This window comes from Suricata suricatta, chromosome 4 (assembly GCF_006229205.1).
Source record: "Suricata suricatta isolate VVHF042 chromosome 4, meerkat_22Aug2017_6uvM2_HiC, whole genome shotgun sequence".
NCBI classification, from domain to species: Eukaryota; Metazoa; Chordata; class Mammalia; order Carnivora; family Herpestidae; genus Suricata; species Suricata suricatta.
The window spans coordinates 87,980,225-87,990,562 of record NC_043703.1 but is presented as its reverse complement, the minus strand read 5'-3'; the positions used below and the strand labels follow the sequence as shown (position 1 = coordinate 87,990,562).

The 10,338-nt window shown below is 40.7% G+C and overlaps 1 protein-coding gene across 1 annotated transcript; it reads right to left on the bottom strand.

The window, feature by feature from the left end:
* Positions 1 to 4,548: 4,548 nt before the first annotated feature.
* On the bottom strand, positions 4,549 to 10,005 carry LYG1 (lysozyme g1). The gene is made up of 5 exons (XM_029936207.1): positions 9,937 to 10,005; positions 7,711 to 7,815; positions 6,614 to 6,801; positions 4,993 to 5,125; positions 4,549 to 4,801 (listed from the first exon to the last, which is right to left on the bottom strand). Exons 1-5 carry the CDS (start codon positions 9,977 to 9,979, stop codon positions 4,683 to 4,685), a joined length of 588 nt encoding a protein of 195 aa, XP_029792067.1. The 5' UTR covers positions 9,980 to 10,005; the 3' UTR covers positions 4,549 to 4,682.
* Positions 10,006 to 10,338: the final 333 nt, after the last annotated feature.

The window sequence follows — 10,338 nt, the reverse complement described above, 5'->3', positions numbered from 1 at the left end:
AATTTCTAGATCAGGAAACTGAGGCTCAGAAATCTTAAGTTACTGTAAAAGTGTATGCAATAAAGAGAAGCAGAGTCTAGACTTGTACTGTGTACTGTACACAAAAGTGTACTGTGACCGTCCACCTTGTTCCTTTAAGACAAAGTATACCAAGTATCCCCAGTCAGGCGCTCGGGGCTGACAGGAGGCAGGGAGCCTCGGTGCTAAGACTTCACTACTGCTTTGCATCCACAAGCTATGTGACACCATGTCAATCACTGAGCTTCCTGGGTCTCAGGGTTCTCTTTTGTAAAATGGGAATGACATGATTCTACCTATCTCACAGAGCTTCTGTGAAAATAGTTCAATAATGGATATGAAGGCATTTGAAAAGGGAAAATGTACTATTGGGTGTATGACATAACTATTATAAAAAAGTGAGTTAAGGAATATTTTCTTGGTTAAGATATGGGTTTGGCTGACATAATATCCAAAATCACAGTTATTCAACAAATTAGAAGTTTATTTCTTTCTCATGAATCATATCCTTCTTTTGTTTACTGCTCTGCCTTCCCTACGGGTTGGTTTTTCCGCATGGTCCAAGTTGGCTCATCTCCCCAGCATCAAAAAATGAAAAGACAACCCACAGAATGGGAGAAAGTATTTACAAACATAAACCTGTTCAAGGACTCGAATCTAGAATGTGTAAAGCATTCTTACAACTCAAAAATTAGTAACTCAATTAAAAGTAAGTAAGGCATTTGAGAAGACATTACATATCCAGAGAAGACATACAAAAGGCCAATAAAAGGATGCTCAACATTATTAGTCAGCAGGAAAGGCAAATCAAAACCACACTGAGCTCTCACTTCATATCCATTAGGTGACTAAAATCACAAAGGTGGACAATAATAAGGACTGACAAGGATGTGAAGACAGGAACCCTCATTCACTGCTGGTGTGAATATAAAATGGTGGAGACCTTGTAGAAAACAGGGCGGCATTTCGTTCAAAAGCTCTCCATAAAGTAACCACATGACCCAGCAACTCCACTTCTATGTCTACACCAAAGAGAACTGAAAACATATATATGCAACCCAAAAAGCATGTACACAAGTTTTCATAACACTACTATTCACAATAGTCAAAAGTAGGAAACAATCTAAATGTCCATCAACTGACGAACACCCTTTTGTATTGTTGGTAGGAATGCAAACTGATATAGCCGCCCTGGAATACAGTGTGGAGATCCCTCAAATAATTAAAAACAGAACTACCTTATGACCCAGCAATAGCATTACTAGGAATTTATCCAAGGGATACAGGAGTGCTGATACATTTTTTCTTATGTTTATTTATTTTTGAGAGACAGAGAGACAGAGCATGAGCAGGGTAAGGGCAGAGAAAGAAGGAGACACAGAGTCTGAGGCAGGCTCCAGGTCAGCACAGAACTCGACACGGGGCTCTAACTCATGAACTGCCAGATCATGACCTGAACTAAAGTCGACCGCTTAACTGACTGAGCCACCCAGGTGCCCCAGAACTTGGATATGATTAAGACTTATTCTGGAACACCAGTGGCTCACACAGCCAGCTGACTGTCAGCCCAGTGTTGAGTGATCTTTAATCAAATCTTCCTTTCTTTTTGTGTTGTTAGGGACTTAAAAATCAACACAAAATATCAAAAATAAGGAAAACAATTTTCTTAGTGAATAAGCATAAACCAGAGTACGGACACAGTTGATCATCTGCAAAGAAATTTTACATATAGAAATAAATTCTATCCTATTTACACAGGCAAGAAGTTATCATCTTTTTATGCTGCTCTATTTTTAGCCTTTATAGGCATATGAGAATACCTAACAGTACCATTGGCTATATATTCTTTAATAGTTTACCCTAAATTCACCTTTATCAGAAGAAGTAATAAAAATTTTCTTGTTTCTATGACGTGAAGATGGCCAGAGCTAAACTATCATAGTGACAGGAGCATAGATAATCCATCTTCCTAAATGTTTACATTTCAAACAGATGACTTCCAGGCCTCTTTTTTAAAAATCCTGAGGTTTATAGTTGACAAAAGGCTAACTTAGGAAGAGGTTTAAAAAAATATGCACACACACACACATCTTCATTTATATACAGCTTTCACTAGATGAGACCAACCGACCCAGTGTAAACTGCAAGGTGCTTAGCATCTTTTGTATCACCTCAAAACACCAGCAATGTCCATTCCCCCTCTAGCCCCTTGCCCCAAGCACCGTGGCAATAACAAGACAAGGAGTGTGAGCAGGAGGGCGGGAAAGAATGCTCTCCAACAGTTTCAAATACCTCCTGCAAGGGGATAACACAAAGCTAAGTGACCGGCTCATCTGGACTGGCTGATACTTTTCTCCTTTAACGTTCTCATGTATAGCACTGACCATCCCATGTCTTAGGAAACCCATTGGCTCCGGGCAAACTGGAATGGCTAGCACCCTACCACCCCACTGTACAAACAGACAGACAGACAGACACACACCATACATATTAATAATCATCTGATTACATGCGTGTGTTCACTTAGGGCAAAATAAAAAGGTTTTAAATGGGAGAAATCTGAGTTTGGATTTTGGTTCTGTGACTAAGGAAAGTGCCATAACACCTGTGGTTAGCAGGTCTTTGGTTTGTTGAAGTGAATAAAAATGGTGTATCCTGTCAGGACAAGTGTGAGAATACAGCAGCTAGTAAACGGCTTAGCCTCTTGCTTGAATTCAGGCCTCAGTTCTTCACCAAAGTTCCCACATCAATTTATAGTTATCTTTCTTTAAAGAAATTCTTATTGTGTCCCAAGTGTTAATATATCTGTATCCCAACTAAAACAGGAGACTTCGTGAACATGAATTTTGCCTTTACAGTTTTTAACACAGTGGTTGGCAGATAGAAGGTTTTGCTCTATAAGGAAGGATTTGTCAGTAGCTGTATAATTAATACCCTGTACTTTTACCAGCTCTCACACAGCTGAGCCTTCTCCAGAGCTCCTATTGTGACATCCTGGTGCTCCTAATTAGCTTTCTTTGGCTGGATATTTTCTTATGAAGGAATCTACCACCATGTACAGAAGTTACCCCTATTTACTGGGCATATGTGTCTGTAGTGAGAGCTGCATGAGGCTACCCTAATGGTGTGATTTCAGGAGGATTTTATCCACCCAAATGTTTCGCCTGTGGGCTGATAACCAGTGCCTCACAATCTATTTCCTTTGCACTAGTGAAATGTAAAATCCCCAAAGAAGGTGTATTCGTGAAGCTTCCTTAGTCATTTTTCCTTGGTGGGAATCCCTTACCTGCATTCAGCCTTGAAAGTAGGTCTTGGAAAGCAGTGGGTGGGGAGACTAAGAAGAGAGTGGTTCTGGAGGAATTCAAGGGCACCAATGGTCATGAGCAGTTTCCACAGGCCCCTGACACAGAAGATGAGGACCTCACACTGCTACCTGCTATGCAGCCTGAGTCTGCACCTTGTGCACATGTGCAGTTGACTGTTATCCCCAACTGTATTCTATGATTTAGTTGGGCTAAGCACACAGTTGTTGCTTAAGAAAAAAAATACTTCTGCTTGACATGATGACAGTTGTTCCAGAAAAACACTCTGCAGAGTGTTGACATCATGCAGCTGGAAGGATGGGACATTTAATTACGCTTATAGAACACAACCCTTTGAATTAAATAATTTACCAGTATAGTGCTGGTCAATGTCCTTGAGCGCAGTTCTGACTGATGAATCACTATCCTACGGCCTGGCTCTGTCAGTCTTAAGTGCCCCAAATAGGGAATAATGTAGCTGAGTTGGGGGAGTATGGGTGCAGGAGAAGGTTGTGTGGTCCAGGAAAGGAAAGGAAGAAGTAAAATTAAATGACAAAGAGCCTGTCCTAGGGTTAAGTTAATGCTGCTAAGGAGCAATTCTCCTGAAACTTTTCCACCCAACAGATGGGGCTGGCCACCATCCCACCCCTTTTCTCATTGAAACTTTTCAATTAAAATTTATTTTTTAATGTTTATTTATTTTTAAGAGAGAGTGCAAGTGAGGGGGGCAGAGAGAGAGGGAGACACAGAAACTGAAGCAGGCTTCAGGTTCTGAGCCATCAGCACAGAGCCTGATGCAGGGCTTGAACTCACAAGCTGTGAGATCATGACCTGAATTGAAGTCAGACGCTTAACCAACTGAGCCACCTAGGCGCCCCTCAATTAAAATGTAAAACTATGTATGATTTTTATCAAAGAAATCAGTGATAAGAGTTGCCACATAGAATACCACATGCCCAGTTAAATTTGAATTTCAGATAAACTAGGAATAATTTTTTAGAGTAAATGTGTTCTAAATATTGCATGGGACTTATACTAAAAAATCAATCATCACTTACCCAGAATTCAAATTTAACTTGGTTTTCTGTGTTTTTATTTGCTAAATCTGGCAATGCTAGTCAATGAAGTATAGGATTCATTTTGTGGAAATCCACATTACAGCTAACTTCCATGCAAATACCTTTAAGGAGACACAACCCCTAATTTACATACACACCACACCACAAAATGCAGACAACTCTTTGTTTAATGTGATTCATGTTGTTTTGATGACCTTCAGGTCAAATTCAGATTCATAGTTACAAGCTCCATTGGCTAGTTTTATCTGTGTGACACTTGAGGCTTCCTTTTTGCTGTGAAGCATTAGAAGCCATGTCTCTTGAAGTATTTGGCTCGTGCAAGGACATCATTGCAGAAATCACAGTTCAGGTCCTGGTTGCTTCTGATGTAGCCAGGACCCCCAGCATAGGCACAGAGTCCACCTGGAGTTTGTGAGATGGGTTAATGCTGACCCTACAAGCCCCTCACTGTAGGGTCTTAACAGCTAGCTTAGATTATCTTTCCGAATTGCTAAATGGGAGACAACTGAAGTTTGGGGGAATCTTGTATAATGTCTTGTATTTGTTCTTCTTAATTCCATGTTGTGAAACCACCAACCCTGGGTTACACTTACCTCTCAGGTACTGGTCAGGGGTCCAGGTTGGAAACCTGGTCTGGATTTCTTTGATTCTAACAGTCAGGACCTCGATTATCTGAGAAACCTGGGACTCACTAATCCTGGATGTGGGAACATAAAGGCCAGGATCCTAGAGAGAGGCAGAGGAAAAAAAGTTAAGTAAGCCATTTGGAAGGGTGACAGGACTTCATGGGATCAGTGTTGCTTTTTCATTTCCCTTCTTTTACTCTCCTCCTCTGGAAGAGCTAATGCTACCTTTAATCTCCTGGGGGAGAAAAAGTAAAGCTATAAGGTTTGGGCAACTGAAGGATGAGCAGACATTTTCAACTGCTTCATTGTAATGGTGAGAGGCAGAATTGAAAACCTAAAGTGACAGAGATAGTGGACATCCCAGTCTGATGCCTTCCTTCAATGCTGCAAATGCAAGCCCTCCAAACAGGTCAGAAAAGACATTTTCTATCTCTACTTGTAATTCTCCTTCCAGGTAATCTGAAAGTCTAAAAGTACTTTTAATTTTTCTTATACATCTTTGGTTACCATTCCACATAAGTTTCAACATATTTAGGAGAAATGTCTGACTCAGGACAATTCCTTCATCTTCAAAGTAGATGGACTGACTCATCCTTTTCCCAAGGACAAGATTTCACAGTGGAGGCAGAGCAGAGCATTGGAAATTATACTGACCCTAACATCGTCCATGTTGGTATTGGTGCCATTTCTGGATTTTCCAACTGGCATGTGACTCTGCAACAATGATTCCATCCTTCTTCACTTGGAAAGGATGGATTGCATGCCTTCCCCTCCCCCCATCCTCATTAGATTATTGGATAGGTCCCTAAATCAAAATAAGATAAAGCATTTGAAAGTACTTTTTTAAATTGCAAAGTGTCATTCTATATAGTAATAGGAAGCCAGTTTAAAGATCAATAAGGAGATCACATGCTCCTAAAAAGTAGAAAGATGACCACCATACTTAAAGGCTTCTCAACAATTACAACAATGTCAAATGCAATAGAAAAAAAATCACAGTGCCATTGTCTCCTTGCCATCATTGATTCCCCGGGACACAATTAATTCAACAGTGGGGTTAATGACCAGTTCCCTGGGAGTTTCTGTGAGACAAGTTGAGACCAGGCAGAATTAGTGCAAAAATAAAACTGGATCTTCAGAACTAGGAATTGTGTAGAAGGAATAAGAGGAAAAGGAATTCAATATTTGCTGAGGATCTGCCAGATCCTAAGCACATTTTCCCATTATTGCATTGAGTCTTCATAACAATTCTATGATGATGGCATCCTGTAGGTGAGGAAACTGAGGCCTAGGGAGATTAAATGAGATCATGTGGTTACAAAATAACAAAGATCCAGAATAGGGGACCACAGATGATATCCTAGAAACATAGCATAGTTGATTTTCAAAAGAAACCATGGCTCAAAACGAAGCAGTGATGTTGCTACCTGCATCAGGCGGAGCTGTGGCTCTCGCAGTGCCAGGGAGCGCCTTTCACTGTGTTCCAAAGAGCTGCGCTCCAGGGTTTCCACAATAACAAATGTGAAGGTGTCCCCTTAGCAGCATGCCATGCAGCACAACAACCATGTCATAACTGACAGAGGGTTACCTGCACAACCCCGATTCCATCGCCCCCGGTGCCCACCATAACGTTGCCACCGTGAGACCCCCTGGACAAGACACCAGCGATCACTGCAGGATCCATGCAGTACTTTTGGCCAACAGTACGAATCACAGGCTGATATCTCAGGAGGTACGGCATGTCTATTTCAGCCAGCCTTTCAGAAGCACGAACTCCTAAAACAAACACAGAGGAAGGATGTGGCTTGTGTGACTTATGCTGACATGAGAGCTCTAGAGGACAGAAATCATACTCCAAGGATCCGGGCAGGGGTCTAGGAACAAGAAGCCCATGTTTCAGTCTAAAATCCCTAGAGGACCTGAAAATATGATTCTTCTTTGAGCTTGAGTTGGCATCCACTAAGGTAGGGCCCTTTGTGGCTTCTAGTGCCTCTTGCTGGGCTCTCAGGGGCTGCTCTGGCCCACACAAGACAATTTCCTAGGCACAGGCACACTGGCCCCATCATATGCCTATCCGTGAGCTACGACAGGCACCAGACATGAAAGAGAGAATCCCTCACCCCCTCTAAGAAGTCATTGGAGTGTTTCCCTGACAGGTTTGCTCAGTCTTGCCCACCTTTGGTCCTTAAAGTGACATCCAGAAACTGCATGAGTTTAAAACATTGTAGAATAAAAAGGATGTGGGGCAAAATGAAAACTAATACTGATTTACCTGGCTGGCCTGCTTACCTTGTAAGAATTTTTGTGGTTTCAAAAGGACTCTCATCTACATTCTACTGACCAGTGTTTACAACAAAACTGTAAAGTAAGTACATTAAAGTCCTTTCAGTGGAGATGGAGGCGAGCTAAATGACTGGATGAAGAACCAGAGCACACACTCACACAAGGTCTTTGGACTCCATGTCTAGTGCTCTTCTGACCACTTGTTAGTGTGGGGCTGTGGAAAATAGTGGGAGCCAAAAGAATATGTTGAGAGGAACAAAATTTGTGGGGAAGGACAGGGAGACATGGGTGTGAGATACCAAGGGAAGGGACAAAATTCTGTCAAAGTCACCTTGCCAAAAGGAAGCACCTTCTGAGACAAAGAGAAGTGGAGAGTGAGGTGGACAATGAGATTATAAATACCACAGTAATTCAGGCCTTGACGTTTTCCAATCCCACAAGATGCCCCAGGGGTATTGAAGTTTCGGATATTTCCATAGCATCCCCAGTTGCTGCTTTCAGATGAATCTACAAATTGAGAAAATTTCAATGTAAGGCATTGAACTAGACTCATTTTGGTCATTTGTTTATGAACGAAGCACCATTAATAAAAAGAACTTTAAGTCAGTTACAACAATGGGGTGCCTGGATAGCTCAGTCGGCTAAGCATCCAACTTCGGCTCAGGTCATTATCTCACGGTTCATGAGTTTGAGTCCCGCATCGGGCTCTGTGCTGACAGGTCAGAGCCTGGAGCCAGCTTCAGATTCTGCATCTTGTTTTTTGTCTGCCCCTCCCCTACTCATGTTCTGTCTCTTTCTCTCTCAAAAATAAATAAACACTAAAAAATTTTTTTTTAATAAATCAGTTACAACAGGAACTTCATTCTGAATCAAAACACTTTTGAAATTTGCAGTACAGTGATTAGGAAATTATCTTAGAGACCTCCTTGATACAAAATTGTCACCTCTTATCCTGCAGGCATAAGGAACTGTTGGATACTCCTCACAGAGCCCTGGGCTGTCCAGTGTTGTTGAGTTGGTGTCTTGGACTCAAACCAGATGATCTGTTCCCTGTAACTGGTCCTCATCCTATATCTTAGGAGAACCCTCCGTGCTTCACCCTCAAATATTCCTGACTGGCTGGTCTGGTGAGATATTTATGGTTGTTCTAGAGAAACATGTATAAATCCTGGGCTTCCCTAGGATCTCAACCCAGACCCAAAGTAAAGCCACTGGGACTTGGAGCTGGCTTTCCCTGGTCTTCTAGATGGTGTGCTCATCTAGGTGGGTGCCTAAGACAGCTAAGAGAGGAGGACAGGTAGTGGGGCACAGGACCAGGTCTCCATGTTGGGCTCCCTCTTTCCACTTCTTCCCTTTCTCTGTTTGCCTTTCTTTCTCTCTCTCTTTTTACATTGCTATCATTCTAGGAAGGGGAGGTTTTTCACAAAGGCCACTGAAGAGAAGGGAATTCCCTAGTATTCATCATTCACGCCAGAAGAAGGGTGAACCAGTAACAAGATATCTATAGGGGCAAGAATTTGCTCATTGAGAGAATCATCTCAATATGATAAGCCTGTAAGGAATTCTCATTAGAATGCTCTTTTTTAATTTACTTTATTCTTTGCTCATATCATCAAATCTTCATAATTTGCAAATCTTTGGAAATAAATCTACTACACATCATTATATGTGTATTGTATATTTATATAAATGTCTTTTAAGGTTCTGTTTTTTTACTATGAGCTTCTTGTGGTTGATATCTGAAAATATTAATATTTTGGAGTACATCTACTTTACAAACTTTTGATAAATAATCTGAAAGAAATATGGGCATGAAGAGACCTCATCTTTTATAAGTATACTGAGAACTAAATAAGCTGATGTGTCCTTTTTTTTATTTTTTAATCAGTACATTTTTATATTTCTAATTGGTGACAATACCCTAAATATTGTAATTGGCTATGTCATTCATTGCTCCCTGCCCCATAGCCACTCCCTAGTCACATTAAATGCTCCTTAAAGTTTCTTATATTCCCAAAATATCTTGTTGAAATTTAAAAATACTTGTTAAATACATGGATCAATCAACAAATGAATGAATGTAAGACCCTATCTGAGAAATAATCAGAATTTACAATCAGGAAAAAGTTTGCTTCTCCTGAGAAACCATGTTTCCTCCTTTTATTAATCAAAAAACATCCACTTTTCCCTTTGCCCCAGCTGCAAAAAACCTTAAGACCAAATCTGAAATTCAAGCATAGCAACTATGTCAGCCTCAGTGGTTAGCTTAGACACATGTCCTTGATCTCCTTCAGGCTAGTTTTCTATTTGAAATTGATTTAGTCTTATTACAGGAAGCCATCTCAATCCTTCTACAGTACCTAATGAGTACTTATCAATGATGTGTATTTGAAGTCCAACTTCCAGCAATGCTGTTTTAAGCCCGCCTACATTCTGGAGATCCCCCCTTCTTTTGTGGTTTATCTGGAAAGAAGCTATTTTTCAGTGCCTGTTATTAAGTCCAGTATTTGTTGGACAGCTTAGGAAAAAAACAGTATTTTCTACTGCAGTTTCAACTATCAGAAATATCTTTCTGTTCCTGTGCTTACTCTTCCCATCTCCAAAGTCATGTGGGAGACTCTTACTCACCAGTAAGGGCCAGGAGACCCACAAGCAGCCACCGCACAGACATATTGATGAGCTGGCTCTACAGGTCCTAAAATGAGTTTAGAATAGAAATTAACTCAAAGATGTGAAAGCACCGATTGTCACCATAACATAAGTAATATTTCTATGGAAAGAGGTTAAAAAAAAGGAATAAGTTTCCCCACATCTGAACTAAGAAAATTAATTATTTGAATCATAATAAGAAAAGTGAAAGGAAGATGTGTACTCCATCCATCCTTTTAATTAGTTTAAAAATGCTGATGCTCCTGCTTGGTCCACAGGGACTCACCATACCACCAAGTTACTGGATAATAATTATTTCAAGAAGCCAAGAACTTTGATTCTCAACACTGAGAAACATAGTGAGCTGAATTCAGATGCTGG